General features: G+C 35.0%; 1 protein-coding gene across 1 annotated transcript in view; it reads left to right on the forward strand.

Annotated features, from left to right (window-relative positions):
• SLC38A11 (solute carrier family 38, member 11) overlaps nt 1-16740 on the forward strand; it is a 44561-nt gene that overhangs the window by 15207 nt on the left and 12614 nt on the right. The window contains exons 8-9 of the mRNA XM_004674596.2: nt 13732-13802; nt 14470-14631. Of these exons, the coding sequence (XP_004674653.2) occupies nt 13732-13802; nt 14470-14631 (233 nt within the window). The remainder of the gene's footprint in view (nt 1-13731; nt 13803-14469; nt 14632-16740) is intronic.

Here is a 16740-nt window from a genome sequence, read left to right on the forward strand (position 1 = left end):
GTATTTGATATGACATTTTCTTTGGAAAAACAAGATCTACACTATACCTTAAAGAATTTAAATGATAGGGAAAAGAATACATATTTACAATGTTTATATTAAGTTTATCTCCATTAATCCCAGTTCATTATAAGACTACTCACATTTGAGCTTCCAGAACAAAATATGATCTAGGTGGTTTAAGCAATAGAAATTTGTTTCCTTATAGTTCTGCATCTGCCAGTGTGGTCAGGTTCAGGGACCCCTTTCTGACCTGTGTCCTCACTTGGCAGGGAGAGAGGAAGACAGCAAGCCTTCTGGTGTCTCTCTTTATAAGGGCATTAATCCCATCAAGAGTGTCCTGCCCTCATGATCTCACCTAAGCCTAATAATCTCCCAGAAGCTCGGTCTCCAGACACTAGCACATTTGGGGTTAGGGCTTCAGCATATGAATGTCATGGGGGGGAGTGGGAGATAAAATTCAAGCCACTGCAACAGTGTTTTGAAATGTACTTGCCACTTGAATGTGGCCATTTATTTGTCCATTTTGTAAATACTTACTGAATGCCTGTTGTTTCTGACTTTGTGCTGTGTCCGGAGAGAAAAAGAGCCGAGAGATATAAATAAGCACTTGGTCAAAGCTGTTGACAATCTAGTATGGAAAAGAGACTTATTTAATCTAGTATGGAAAAGAGACTTATTTTTACAGTTAAAGAGAAGAAAAATGGAAGACAGTACAGTATGAGAAATGCAAAATAGAAATGGTGGGCAATGACAGTGTGAAAGAAGGGAGTGTTTAATACTCTTTCTGAATCAGGGAGAACTTCCTGGAGGAAGAAAACTAAGATCTGGATGTTTTAAATGATGAATCTTAATTTTTCTACATAAATAGAGGTAGGGTGGGAAAGATAAGCATAAAAGCACAGAAGCCATCTAGCCAATTCCAGTATCATTGGTTTAGCATCTGTTACAGTGGATAGTATTCAGCTCTGGTTTTCAAAAGTTTAATTCACAGCAATGAAATCTAATAAGTGTATTGAACAGAATACAATAAAGAACTTCTTTGGTTCAAACTTTTAGTTGTATAAAACAGACAAGTCTGGAAATTTTAGCACCATTAAATGCAATACTTGTTATTCATCTACCAAGAAGCATCTTCAAAACCACTCCCAGTCCAGAATATAGAATTGACTAGCCAGAAGACCTAGAGAACTGAGATCTAGGAGATGTACTGAGTGGCACAGTCTCTTACCTAGTAAGAGGAGCAGTAATGAGCAGTGATCGTTGTGCAGAAGGCATTGGAAAGAGGAAATCTCTGATGGTGCAGGTGATGGTGATACTGTAACTCCAATTAGGGAATAAGCAGAGGCTGAAGACTGAGGGACTCAGGTAGAAGAGAAACAGCAACTAGATTTGAACAGAAACAATTCTTAGTGTTAGGGAGTTAGAAGTATGTCAGAACTTCAATAAATGACCCTGATAGCTGCCTAGCCTGTAGAATTGTGCTTAATGTTACCAGATAGTAATTAAATTCTATTCCATCTAAGAGATATCAATAGCCATCAACCATGTTTATCACAAAGTGTCATTAACTGAGAAATGGATAGTATGTTTAGGCATGGAGACTTGATGCAGAAGTTCATCTTCTGGTCTGATGACTTTTGCTCTCTCAGACACTGTGGCAATTTATTAATCACATGGCATTCTGTTCCTATGTTTACATGCTTCTTTCTTCCACTTTCCACTTGCCTGGAAGCTCTTAAAGGCAGATTCTTGCTAAGGTTTTATTTTGCGCTAGCACCTATTATACTCCTCAACACAAAATAAAAAGCCAAGAAATTCGTGATGAAGGAATGAAAAAAAAATGAATTCTAGAGAACAGATTATTTGGTTTTAATAAAATTTCTCATAGACTTGGTAAATATAGAATTGTGAGGCAAATATTGAGAGAAAAAAGTTGAAGCTAAGTAAATCAATCATAGCTAAAAGTTGAAGTAAATCAATCATTAATTGAGCTCCAGGAGAACAATTTGCAATTATAATTTTCAAATCTGGCTTCACATTAGAATCACCTGAGTAGCTTTAAATAACTCTGATGCCAGGTCCACACCTGCAAAGATTTTGAAGGAAGCAGTCTAGAAGTTAGGCTTGGTTGTTAAAAGTTGGTGATTCTGTGAACCTTAAGACCTCTTGGCTTAAACAGATTAAAGTTCTGAATGTGCATTTTAAATGACATATTTCTAACATTAGGCCAAGTGTTTTGTATTATTTTATTTTGTATTAATTACGCGGGTGTCATTATTTTTATAATTTATTTTCTACTTATGTTTTTCAGTACTTTTGTATGCAAAATATTATGAGATACTCTTGCATAAGTAAGAGAAATAAAATGCCTCTGCTCTCAAGGGGCACACAATGTAGTGGGAAGATAAGGTAACACAGCCACCATTATGTGGCAGTGTAGCTTGATAAAAAGTGAGAAGGAAAAGAGGCCACTTCAAGGTGGCACTAAATGGATTTTTTAAGCCTGTTTATATCTGTTGTTTAAAAAATATGGCAGGTATCTTTCTGATGTTCCTCTAGTGGTGATATGATATTTTATACGAGTCTTTGAAATCTTCCTAATAACAGGGATTGTTTACTTAACTCTTTCAATATTTAGATGTTAAAGACGTGTGTTTTTTAATACGGCACCGCCTTTTATAGCTGTTTGAATACTTCTGCAAACAACTTCTGTTTGTCCAGATTTACAATTAAGCTAATCAAATCCCATGTGCAGGGCTTGGCATAATAACTAGTCAGATGGGCTTCCTACTGAAATTATGACAGCTATGAATGCTTATAATCCATAAAACATGAGAAATTCAATACTCCATGTGTGTTTTCCCTCATTTTGGGTTCAGATGAATGACCAAAAAGCTGTACTTTTTCCTACAGCTTTTAAAAGATATTTGAAAAAGATCTTTAAATCCACTGTCAGCAAGAGGAAGGTCTGTAATGGCAACTGGTATTGACCTTGTTACTATGGAAACACCTCTTTAGTGGTTGTGTTTTAAAAATAAAACACACAATTCAATTTCCTTTTCCATAACTCATAGGACCATAAATTCTACTTTTTGATATGATTTCAAATATCTCACAGTTCAATGACTTTCAGTTCTTTTTGGAAATAATGTTCAGTTTTATTATATTTTCTAACCTTTTGTGCTTTCTAAAAACTGAAGTGGCAAAGCAATTTAATTGCTTTCCAGAAAGTGTGCTAGTATAAAAACGCAATAACACTTTGCCCACTTACAAAAAACTAGGATCAGAAGCATTATCACTACTATGACTCATTAGTATTCATTTCCTCACAATGGAAGTGACAAGATGCAGTACAAATTTACAAGTATGTATTCTTCATATGAAATTTTTAAAGCATTTTAATCAATAGTGTCATGTTCCAAACATCATTCAGAAAAGTGTGGTTACATTTTCAAATGTGTCTTCTCCAAAAATTGCAATGTTTGTTCTTTGCTTCTTATTCATTATAAAATTAAAATTTTATGATATAATACTTCACAAGAAGAGGAACTAGAGGGCTTTTTTTGACAGAATCAGAAAAACACAAGTAACAGATACAGGGATAGTGCATATTTGTTAAAAAAAAAAAGTAATGATTAGTTCTGTTGAATACAAGCCACTATATTTTATTTATTTTAAAGATTTATTTATTTATTCATACAGAACTGGGGTACAGGCCAGAGATGTGGAGGGTGAGAGGATTCACCAGGGACAGAGTGGGGAGCAGAACAGGCAGATTGACCTGCTGAGAGGAGCAGCGGGCTGGTCAGGAGAGGGCTGCCGCGCCATGTGGATCTCCTCCGGGGCAGGCGGGAATCGAACTCATGCAGAAGTGGCTTAAGCTTCTTAGTTCTGTGCTTTAACCCGCTGCGCCACCAGGGAGGGCCACCACTATATTTTATAATGGTGTAAAAATTATTGTCCTTTTTTGTTGCAAATGACAATCATTGCAGAACCCTAACTGGCTGAAATGAAAGAAAATGCATTTGATTTACCTAACTGTGAGGTTCAAGAACAGTTCTTTTATTGGACTTGCTTGTATTTAGGAAATTAGTCAATGAAGTCAATGAAGTTTGTATTAGGAAATTAGTCTCTCTCTTTTCATCTCTTGACTTTGCTTTCTGTTGGGCTCTAACTATAAAGATTTCCCCCTCATGGTGAAAAGATGGCAGTAGCAGTCCTATCCTATATCCATTAAAGTCCAAGTTCATGAAAAGATAAAGAGCTTTCTCTTTTAAGTTATCTTCAACATCACTTCCAGTAATAGTTCTGATTGACACTAATGAGGATCCATGATGATCCTAAACTCTATCGTCATGGCCTGCATTGCGTTGCTTGTGTTTAGATTGCCTGCCACCCCAGCTAAAGCAATCAGACTGGAAGTGGAGGAAAGGGTATTCCCAAAGGACACTAAACAGATGCCAAGGGAAGAAGGATAACCATTGCCTGGTGCAAATTATAGACGTCCACTTCATGTGAGAAGTTACTGGCAACCTTCAGGAATTTCAAGTAAATGAAATGGATGAAAGCCAAGTTAGAGAGAATTAAGTTGTAAAATTAATGATAGGGAAGTGAGTTTAGTGAATGACTCTCCGACTGCCAGACTCCCCTGCCTTTTGTTTTTTTGAATGACATTAGTGAATGAAACACACACACACACACACACAATAACACAATACAAAGAGATTTGAGGGAGTAGGAGCTCTTAAAAAAAAAACTATTTATTTACTTAGCTAGTTAGTTAGTTTTATTATGGAAGATATTGAACAAGTTATATTCAAAGCCAAAAGGTGGGCTGAAAATCTGAGCGATCTAGAAAATAATTTGCAGTATAAAGTAATGATTTGAGAGGGCCTGGATGCTTTTTTAAACTCTTGAAACAATAAGAGTGTGGAGAATAAAATATAGATTCTTTCTGAAAACCAGCAAAGGGAATTTGAATGGTCAGAACCTAACACAAAATCTGCCAAAGAACTGTTTAATAATCAGTTGAATAAAGAAAAGGCTCTCTGTGACTTAATTGTTTTTGGTTGATTCAACCTGACAATTAACTGGCCAAAACTGAGGGAATGAAACAATAAAATTATCTTGAGGAAATAAAAATTTCATGCAAAAATTTTCACTACAATTTCCTTGCTAGCAAAAGTTGCTAACACATTTAAAATATCATTTGATTAGTTTATTTTGTGCCTTTTTCCATCTCAGTTGTAATTCCTGTGGGTTTCCCATCACCACATCACCCATGTGCCATCACCATAGTCCAGGACACTTCTTCCCCAGCAATGATCCCATTTCCCACTCCACCCTCATAAAATGTCTCTGATATATAGCTGTTCATCATCACTATTATTATTTTTCTCTCCTGGTCCTTTATACTCCTGCTATGGGTGAAACCATACAGTATTTTTCCTTTTCTTTCTGGCTTATTACAATAAGCATAATCTTTTCCAGCTCCATCCATGTTGCTGCAAAAGGCGTGTTTTTTTGTTTTTTTTTTTGTTGTTGTTGTTGTTGCTGAGTAATATTCCATTATGTATATATGTCGCATCTTTTTAATCCAGGCACCTACTTTTGGGCATTTGGGTTGTTTCCATGTCCTTCCTCTTGTAAATAAAGCAGCAATAAACATGGGGGTGCAGGTGTCATTTTGAAATCAGTGTTTTTGTGTCTTTTGGGTAGATACCTAGGAGTGGGATTGCTACCCCCAGCTTTTTTTAAGTTATTAACCATAACTAGAGAGGAAGAAGATCTGGGAAAAAATATAACATTTTTATTATCAATATGACATCTTGATATTGAGTAACTCTTGGAATGGGAAAAAGGGAGATGAACACTATCTTGAAAAGATACATGCACCTTCATGTTCACTGCAGCATTATTTACAATAGTCAAGATATAAAAACAACCTAATTATCCATCAATAGAGAAATGGATAAAGGAAATGTGATCTATATGTACATATCCACGTATGTGTGTGTATATACACACAAAAACACAACAAAATATTATTCATTAATAAAAGAGAAGGAAATCTTGCCATTTGCAACCAAATGGATAAACCTTGAGTGAGTTATGCAGAGTCAAATAAGTCAGAGCAGGAAAGGCAAATACCACATGATCTCACTTATATATTGACTATAAAGAAACCCACAAAATCAAAAAACCAAGCTCATACATATAGAAAACAGATTGGTGAGGGAGGGATGAAATACGTGAAGAGGGTCAAAGCGTAAACTTCCATGTTTAATATTAACCATGGAAATAAAATGTGTAGCTCAGCAACCATAGTTAAAAACTCTGAAGTTGTTGAGTAAATTTTATGAGTTCTTTAAAGAAAAAAATTTGTAATTGTGTATGGCGACTAATGTTAATTAGACTTCTTGTGATCATTTCATAGTATATATAAATACTGAATAATTTTGTTATATATCTGAAATTTGTTATGTCGCTTTTCTCGATAAAATGTTATAAGTACAATAAAATTAACTTAAATGTCACCATACTTTTACCAGTATCAATGATACAACATATTCATTTATAATCTTTCCTTGCAGTGAAGTACAAAAGGAAAATACTGACAGAATAAAAGTTATTCCATAACTGGAAATTTTTATTAAAAAAATAACATGAGTAATCCTCAGTTTGTCCTTACAGTCCTTTACCACCCAAAGTAAGACATGCATTGCTAAAGATAACAGAAAAAAGGGAACAAAGCACAAGGAAGTCTCATCTAACATTGGTTGTCCACTACATACCATACTTATTAATTTTTTCCTTAAACTCATCTCAGACACACAACATAGAATTATAGTATTGTCTCTGTTCTTTAGCAGAGAAAACTGGGACCAGGATATTTAATAGTCTCCCAAAGTCATCATGCTTATCATAAAGTTAAGATTTAAATCCTACTCATTGTGACCCTAAAACCTGTATATTTTTCTGTTTCAGCTTACTGTAGTTATGTGGTCTTTCATGGTTGTAAGAAAGTTTGACCTTCACAATGGAAATTAGGTCTTATTTTTGTTTTAGTTGTCTTTTTTAACAATATTAATCACAGTTTGATCTATAGCCACCAAATAATCATAGTAAGTGAAAGGAACAGTAAGAATCACATGAGGATCAAGAACTGTCCTGATGACAGGTAATTTAACATTTGATGGAGAGATGCTATTGACTACAGGGATGGATTCTAGAACTACTGACTTTCATATACCACAATAAATACATACTGTTGATTTCAGTTCCTCGAGGAGTAAAGTTCTTCAGCAGCAACAGAAGAACCTAAAACAAAAGATATTGGAGAGTAGTTCTTATTTTGGGTTTCCTTCAGAAGAAAACTTACCTAATTTTGTGCAAAAGTAACAGTCCTGAGGAGATTTATATGTTAATTAATATATGTGAATGTGAATAATCATTTGGGAGCTGTTTTTGTTCACCAGAAATGTATTGTGCATTGTGAATTATTCTTTAAAATTAAAAATCCCACAAATTCCATAATTTGATTTTTTGTAATAACAAATTAAGTTTTATTTAGTAGACTAATATTTATAGGATTTCAGTGACCCTGTGTACTGTCCTCTCTATGTCTCCATTCATAAGGACTTCAATTTGTTTCTCCCAGTTTGTTATTTTTTTTTTGGCAAATTCTTTATTATGTATCAGTCTTTATAACTTTAAAGTACTTTTGCTTATTATAATACTCATTTTCTCCATTCTTCTCATTACTTCCCAGAAAGCTCAAATGGTAATGCCAACTGAAATTCTGAGTATAAGTGATACTATCTTTATCTTTAGATAATTTCTTTAAGTCTTTTAAACTATTAGACAATATTTAAGTTTTATAAAACAAAATTATCTACATAACTCACTCTAGATCTATCTGTGCTGTCCAATATTATAGCAACTAGTTACATGTTGTTATTTAATTTAAATAAGATAAAATTAAAAATTCCTTAGTTTCAGTTATAACTTCAAATGTGCAGTAGTGACATGTGGCTTCTGGTAACCATATGGGGTAGCACAAATACAGGACATTTCCATCATCACAAAAAGCATTTTCCTGTAACAGTGCTCTATATTATACAGAATATAAACTTAAATCTGATGATCTTTTATCTTCTTTTCTGCAGTATTCCCAGTAGTTATAATCCTGATTGCCTCATAAGTAATGCTTAACAAATAATTGTTGAAAATAGAGTAAATTAAATAAGGGCTAAAACAAAGGGAAAACTTGCAATTTAAAAATCTCTGTTGAATTTAATGTTAAAAAAAAACTAGGGGTAGAGCCTCTCTGATGGCCTGGGGGCTAAGCCTCAGTGTTATCACCATGAAAGCCTGAATTAAACTCCCAGTCAGGAAGGTGACCCACATGGCACAGCAGACCTCTCCTGTCTCACCCACTGCTCCCCTCAGCAGTGTATTTCAGTAGATCTGCCTGTTCTGCTCCTCACTGTCTCTGGTGAATACTCACACCGGCAACACCTCTGGCCTGCACTGTAGTTCTTCTACACAAAAACAAGTTAGATTTTTATAAATAATACAAATTGTACATCTCAATTAAAAAATAAATAAAAATTAGATTAAATTCCAGAGAGATTTTATGTCAAAAATATTGTATAATTATATAAAGTTGAGAAAGCAGGAAATTGGGCAAGATCCTTTGGAAATTATTTTCTATATTTGCTTCTAATCTTTGTCAGTAATAGACCAGTATATTTAAAAGTCAATTCATCTGTCTTTTTTTGGAGATATTATTCTTAAGTTGTTTTAGATCATCCTGTTCATGCTTTTATACTTATGCTCTGTCTTTATGTATTGAAAACAATTTATGTATAGATTAGTATGTTTGTAAAATGCACATTAATAATCACTGTGCTCAAAAATTGCACATTCCTTCCTATAGCCTCTTTTCTCCTCAGTATTGTATTTCATATATTTTCATTTAATGTAGTATCACTGGACTATTTCTTCTTGCTCTGTAGTATGCAATTTTATAATTTTGCCCCACTTTACGCTAGGGTTTATATAATCAATTCCAATGATGTACATTGAGTGTTTCAAAAGTTTGGCTAATATAAACTAAGCAACAATAAAATTCCGTATTTTCTCTTACACATGTATGCTACCTTAGTCTAAAGAACACCTAGAAATGTAATTGCTTACAAATTTTGATATCTTCAACATTACTCAATACCACCAAATTCTTCTCCAACGTATTTTTTTTAAGATTTATTTATTTATTTATTCCTACAGAACTGGGCATAAGCCAGAGGTACAGGGGTGGTGAAAGGATTCACCAGAGACAGAGTGGAGAGCAGAACAGGTGAACTGATAAAGTACACTGCTGAGGGGAGCAGCGGGTGGGTCAGGAGAGATCTGCCACACCACGTGGGTCACCTCAGGGGCCTGGGATTGTACTGGTGCTGAAGTGGCTTTAGCTTCTTAGTGCTGTGCTTTAACCCATTGCGCCACCAGGGAAGGCACTCTGAAGTATTTTTATAATAAATGCAGATTTTTCTTTAAGAACAGTTTATGTTGTTATTATTGAATTAAGTGTAAAATGCTACCAATGGATTTCATTTATTCTCTAATTATTAAGTAATTATTTCTTTTTATATCAATTACCTGTTGTTCATTTCTCATTGGAATATCTTTTATTATTGATTTGCAAAAGTGTTTAATACACATTAACAATAATCCATTATTGGTTACATGCATGAAAAATTTCATCTCCCAGTTTTTTTTTTTTGTTTTTTTTTTAAAGATTTATTTAGTTATGCATACAGAGCTGGGGTACAGGGCAGAGGTACAGGGGTGGTGAAAGGATTCACCAGAGACAGAGTGGAGAGCAGAACAGGTGAACTGATAAAGTACACTGCTGAGGGGAGCAGCGGGTGGGTCAGGAGAGATCTGCCATGTGGATCACCTCCTGGGGCGGGGATTGAACACGTGCTGAAGTGGCTTTAGCTTCTTAGTGCTGTGCTTTAACCCACTGCGCCACCAGGGAGGGCCTCATCTCCCAGTTTTTATGTTAATATTTTAACTTTGTATTATTTTACCATCCAGATACTTTATATTTACCTTCCAGTGATTTTTATCAGCTTTACCAACACTTACCTGGGGATTTAAAAAAAAAAAAACAACAACAAAAAGCCTCTCTTCCCTCAATATAATACGTTCTTCTTTAAATGTAAAAACTATTGGAGTGAATTGACATATATGCTGTTGAGTCTCCTCACTTAGCTGTGTAGTTACGGTGTAGCTTTCTAGTCATTTATACCTTCAGTAAAATTAAATCATCATTAATATTATGCATATCTTTTGAAGTATTTAGTGATTTAAGTTACTTCTTTAATGTCTTAAGTTCAAAACACTGCCATTTAAGAAACATTTCAGTTAATTCCTATTTGTGTACATCAACACTGTTGAGTTTGTGTGTAGAGCTGGTACACAGTAGCTTTGCTACATACTTGTATTAGTTCCAGTAGTCTTGCATTAATCACCCCCCTGAATTTTATGCATTTAATGCAATAATTTATCCCTTTCTAATTATTACATATTGTATCATTTCTTATGGTTTTGCAATTAATTATAATTTCTAGTTACTTTTAAATGTGTCCTTTGTTTTAAGTTTTGGTAGAGAATATTTATCAGGTTAAGGAAATACATTTTATTAAAATTTATATGTATATTTTGATAAGTAGGCTTATCAAAATGAATACTGGGTTGTAGGCTCTCCTACATGTTCTTTTTTTTAACCAATCCATTTCTTAATTTTCAAATTCTTGACATTACAGAACTAAACTGAAATTTATTAACATTCCATTTCTTATCAACAAACAAAATTCTTGAGTCAAAAAAATCCAAAACAAAACTAAAAACGGGGAAAAGCTTATAAAACTAATTATGGATCCCAAATTAACAACTAAACAGATAATGTGATTTTTAATTTCTTAGTGAATGATAAAGTTGTAGAAACTGAACGCTTAGAAATTTTTTAAAACCTGGAATTACTGACCAGAAATTACACAGTTAGATCATAGGTAAACACAACTGGATCATGGAAACAGCAGTTTTCCATTAGCCTGTGTATGATGAATTACATTAACCAATATTTCTATTATCAAATGAATCTTTTGTTTATTGGGGAAACGCGTCTTAGTCATGACCTTTTTCTTACACATTGCTTGAAAACACTTGATAATGTTTTCTATATCTATATTCTAAAGTCATAACAGTCTATATTTTCATTTCTCACACACATTGGTTACAAGTTTCAGTAGCCTCATAAATGGCACCAAGTAATTTTCTCTCTCTTTTTTATTTTTGTGGAACAATTTGTTTCTAAACTCAATTTCAGGCTATTTTATAAAAGATTGGAAAGCTATTTTCAATGCCTCTTTTTCTAGATTTGAGCACACATTTTTTCCTATGTATAGCATCATTTTTGCACTTTACATCTTGTAAAATCAGCATCATTCAGATGAACATAGAGAATTCAAAATCATCTCTAGGTACTGTTTCACACTTCATCTTATCTAGGAATATTTTCAAGGAACCATATTGCCAAGCAAAAATTTTAAAACTTGAGTGGATGGAGGAATGTGAATATCAAACCCCCACCTTTTCATTCTTTATATGAGTTAACAATTTGGACAGTGAAAAAAAAAAGAATAAATGAATATTTCTCTTAGGCAACAGGGAAAGTGTATCTTTTTAAAAATACTAGAAAGCTAAAATTCTTTAAGTTTCTACCATTGTTAGTGTTGCCTTTTCTAACTTTTTTTTTTAGGACTATGAGCAAATATGTATTTTTTCTCATTATCCTGGCGTTTGAGAGGTTTGTTGCTGTCATGTAGTAGAAGTAGTGGTGGCAGCAGGTGGCAGCAGCTCCCACTCAAAAATCCACAGGAATTGAAGCAAACCTTTTAACAGCAGGTGGGCTCCCTGGTAGGATAGGACAGCTACTGCCTGTGTGTGTTTAATTGCGCATTGGGAAAAGAATGATGCTGCTACATCCTACCAGCGCTGCGTTCTAACCCACTGTGCCACCAGGGAGGGCCTTTTTTTTTTTTTTTTTAACAGAACTGGGGTACAGGCCAGAGGTGTGGTGGGTGAGAGGATTCACCAGAGACAGAGTGGGGAGCAGAATACGCAGATGGACAAAGTCCACTGCTGAGGGGAGCAGCGGGTGGGTTAGAGGAGGTCTTCTGTACCATGTGGGTCAGCTCCCTGGCCGGAGATGGAGCTCTTGCTGCAGTGGCGTCAAAGAGCTTCATAATGCGGTGCTTTAACTCATTGCCCCACCAGGGAGAGCCCCACAAATGGGGTTTTTAATGTTGAGTTTATGGGGAGAGTGAATAGCAAACTTATGGAATACAGGGGTCTACATCAAGTGCCTTTATGCTTCCTAGGTCCCTACTTCCTTGCTCCCCCTTCTGTGTTCAATCTTTTTTTGGGGGGGGGTATTACTCAAACCTTTCCATTTCAGAGAAATTGGCCATATTTTCATACTTTTTGCTATCTTTCATTAGATGACAAGGATAATGACAATACTGATAAATACACTGACAATAAATGACTGCTTATTATTGAACTCATGCTATATGCAAAGCTCCCTTACGACATGTCACACATTCTATTGCATTTAATTCACATGATAACTCAATGAATTAGGTGCTACTTTTTTTATCATTTGTTGGAGAAAAATATTGATATCCCTTTGTGTGCATGTGTCTGTGTGGGGGTGGTCTTAACTATTATTATCCCCATTTTATAGTTATAATAATTGAAGTACAGAAAGGCTAAGTTACAACTAACGTGTATGGGCCCAGAGGACCATCACAGCTGTCTGACCTTGAAGCCTGAGTTCTTCACCTTTTCTCCGGATGCATTCATTAATCAGGGACACTGGTCCATACCAAGATATTGCCTGGCAGATGTTTTAATTCTGCTTCTTCAAGATATGCAAAATACATATATTTCCAAAAGTATTTTGAGAAGTATATCCAAGGTGGGAATTTTAAACTATTAATAGTTCAGTATGGAAAGATATTAGAAGTTACAGATCAAGGAGGCAAATCTCAACTTGTTTACTTACTATCTGTGGAAACTTGAAAAGTTATGTCGCCACTGAAAGCTTAACTTTCTCATTGTTGTAAGTGGTAGTAATAATATGTAACTGTTAACTTTGAAAACTGAGATAGCATAAGATGGTTCCCGAAAGACGGTTAATTATACCCTTGAATTGTGTTAGTTCTTGTCCACCTTCCTGAATAAACTATGGAATTGAATTTGAATTTCCTAGCCATTGGGTAAACCTGGAAAAAGGATTCAAAGGGGAATAAGGGCAGTATTGATTATGAGGAAGAATATTGCATTATTGATTTTTGTATCTACACTTGAGTACATATAAATACTTCTTGTTAAATCAATAACTTAAAAACTCAGTAGTTAGTGAATATTTTAAATATGTAGAAATGGAGTCCTCCCAAGTATTTGACAAGTCTTTCAAAAATACTGGGTTCACAGATAATATTTGTAATTTCTGGGAAATTTATTTAAAACAAAATATTATTAGAAACTTTTAATTTCCAACTTTAAAAGCTTCTATTGTAACATTATTTTTTCTGATATGTTTATATTTGCATTTGTTTAATCATTCAATAAATTAGCTGATTTCTCTTCTAGACCAAAAACAGAAGATGCTTGGGTATTTGCAAAATCCAATGCCATTCAAGCTGTTGGTATTATGTCATTTGGTGAGTATATGGTTTCAGTGGTTCCTTCTCAGTGTGGAGTTGCCTGTCCATAGGAAAAGTACTATGTTTCATATTCATGTCTGGAGAACACATGTCCTATATTTTAGACTTCCTATTTATGAGCATATGATCTTAGTTTGTATCTACATAAAATTAGGGTCAAATGTTTCTCATTCATCACTAAAATTCGCTTTAATTTGAACAAGTAACTTTCTCAGGCAGCAAACTCATTAAAGTCAACTTATTTCTTAACTTGACAATCTAGCAGGTGTTTTGGATTTACTTAAAACTTTGCATACAAAGTATCATGAATTGGTTGGATATATTCAGCTATGCTGCTATGTCCCAGATAGGAAAGGAAACCATGGATTGAAAATACAGTGTTGTCTAGATTCCCTTTTAAGATTAGAAAGACCTCTGGGAACTGGAAAATGTGAGCGAAATTTGGATAGCTTTGGTTTATATCAATAGTGACATAAAGAGACCAGATAAGCCTGATGTAAATGAAGTGTCGTATTTTGAGAACTGTTAAATTATGACCAGACCTAGTAATTTAGTATATTTGAACACTAGTACATTGGGATTCTGAAGTAGGATGCATCTCTGAATTTTTTTAAATGAAATAAGACCTCTGGTGTTTGCTTCATTATTATTTTTTTAATTGTAGCATTCATTTGCCACCATAACTGCTTCTTAATTTATGGTTCTTTGGAAGAGCCCACAGTAACTGAGTGGTCCCGCATCATTCATGTGTCCACTTTGGTTTCTGTATTCATCAGTGTTCTCTTTGCTATATGTGGATACTTGACATTTACCGGCTTTACCCAAGGTAAAATAAGATATTCAATGTGATTTCATGTTGGTATTCATGTGCAAAGGGTGCTCTCACTTATTGCTTTTGGTGTAATTAACCCCAAAGCTCTACTTCAAAGTATCTTCTATCCATTCTCTCCTCTTACTGCCTCTGTTTCCTAATTTTCACCATTTTTAAGTACTAAACTTATTTCTGCAGTCCATTCTCTTTCCTTCCATCTTTTAGCTTCAAAGCACATGAATTCTGCTTATCTCTCTACTACTTCACTACAGTGTCACTTTCAAAGACACCAGTATCCTCTCACCCAATGTCCTCTCACTCTTCAAAGCTAATAAGCTTGGCTCTGATTCTCATGGATCTCTCGGAATCACTTAACAGTTCTGGTCTTTCTTTCTTACAGAGGAAAGAGCACCACCATATCATCATTCACTCTATTATTTTTTTCTCTCTCAGAGTAGTTCATCTTTGCTTCCCCTGCCTCTTTTCCACCTTCTCACCCCTCCATTAACTGGTTCAGGCAAGTTGTCTTCTTTTCTCTCAGAAAATTCTCTGGTACTTTTAAAAACTCTATTCCAGATCTTTCTCTTCATCTTTAGCCTTTCGTCTGTAAGATATTTCTTTTTAACTATCCCAGTCTGACTCAGAATTAAAAATATCATCTTTCCCACCAAACTAGCCCTTTCCCCTCCTCTCACAGCCACACACAAAACAAGCACTTCTCGTTTCTGCTACTCCTCCAAGCCTGACAACCAAGTGGTCACTTTTTCTCTTCCCTTGACCCTTACATTCACTCACCCATGTAGTGTGGTAATCAGGGTATTCTGACAGCCTGCTGAATGCTGTGATTCATGTATTTCATAGCTTTTGCAAGTCTGTTATTTCATTGACCTTCAAGCAACCCATGAAGGTAAGTGGAATTACTAGTTTTGCCTCTTGCTTAAAATACACAGAAGTGAAGTAACTTGTTCAAGCTGGCTGGTGGCAAAGTAGGAAGTAAGTTTCCTGACATCCAGTCCAATTTTCTTTCTGTTCTCTCTTGCTATCTACCCAATTTTGGCCAAGTATGATACTTTAAGCTGTCTCTTACCCTCCAGTTTCTCATCTCTCAGATGACACTGAGATACTTTAGGATGGATAGTGCTATCTGAAGCTATCTTAAATACAGGTGACAATAAATATAGGCAGAGACTTCTACGAACTAAAGATAGCCTCAGAAAAGAGTGACTAATGTAGTGACAATGCTATCAAAAATATAATATGTGTGCCATTATATTAAAATAGCAAAGTGATTTTGAAAGTTTTGATGTAAATTTAACATCTTAAAAAAACAATCAAAACACTGCTATGTATCGGTATTAAGTGGTTTACAAAGTTGAATGGTCTGTAGTCTCTGGTGTATATAAAACCTTGATTTTTTTTTTTAAGATTTATTTATTCATACAGAACTGGGGTACAGGCCAGAAATGCGGAGGGTGAGAGGATTCACCAGGGACAGAGTAGGAGCAGAACAGGCGATAGACGAAGTACACTGCTGATGGGAGCAGCGGGCGGGTCAGGAGAGGTCTGCCATGCCATGTGGATCTCTTCCGGGGCAGGCGGGGATCGAACTTATGTGTAAGTGGCTTAAATTTCTTAGTTCAGTGCTTTAACCCGCTGCGCCACCAGGGAGGGCCCTAAAACCTTGATTTTAATTGCTGTCTCTGTAAAGCATAAACTCTTTTCTTATTCACACCTTCGTAGTGATTTTTACTTGTGGTATTGCTCAGACAGAATTAAATCTTTGTATAATAAAGTTGACAGTTTGGTTTTGGTAGTTTTTTCCCCCCCCTTGCTATAATTCTCTAAAATATACTTTAACGAAAGCTGAAATAAGCAGATTTTGTACTTCAGGCCATTTCACCTTAGGCAAATCTGGTCTTGTTTATGCGAACTGTGCATTTCTTTTTCTTTTCCTTTTCAGTAGATAATTTCCAACTTGTGACACAGTAAGGACTCTAGATTATTCTTGACATTCCCAGTGACTTTTGAAAAGATATAAGGCCTATTTTTTAGTGGAGTAAACAATAGTTTTACTCCTTTTTTAATCAGCATGCCTGAACCTTTTCCATCAACCTTGATGCAAGT

This window comes from Condylura cristata, unplaced genomic scaffold, assembly GCF_000260355.1.
Source record: "Condylura cristata isolate star-nosed mole 26May11 unplaced genomic scaffold, ConCri1.0 scaffold00002, whole genome shotgun sequence".
In the NCBI taxonomy this organism is placed as follows: domain Eukaryota; kingdom Metazoa; phylum Chordata; class Mammalia; order Eulipotyphla; family Talpidae; genus Condylura; species Condylura cristata.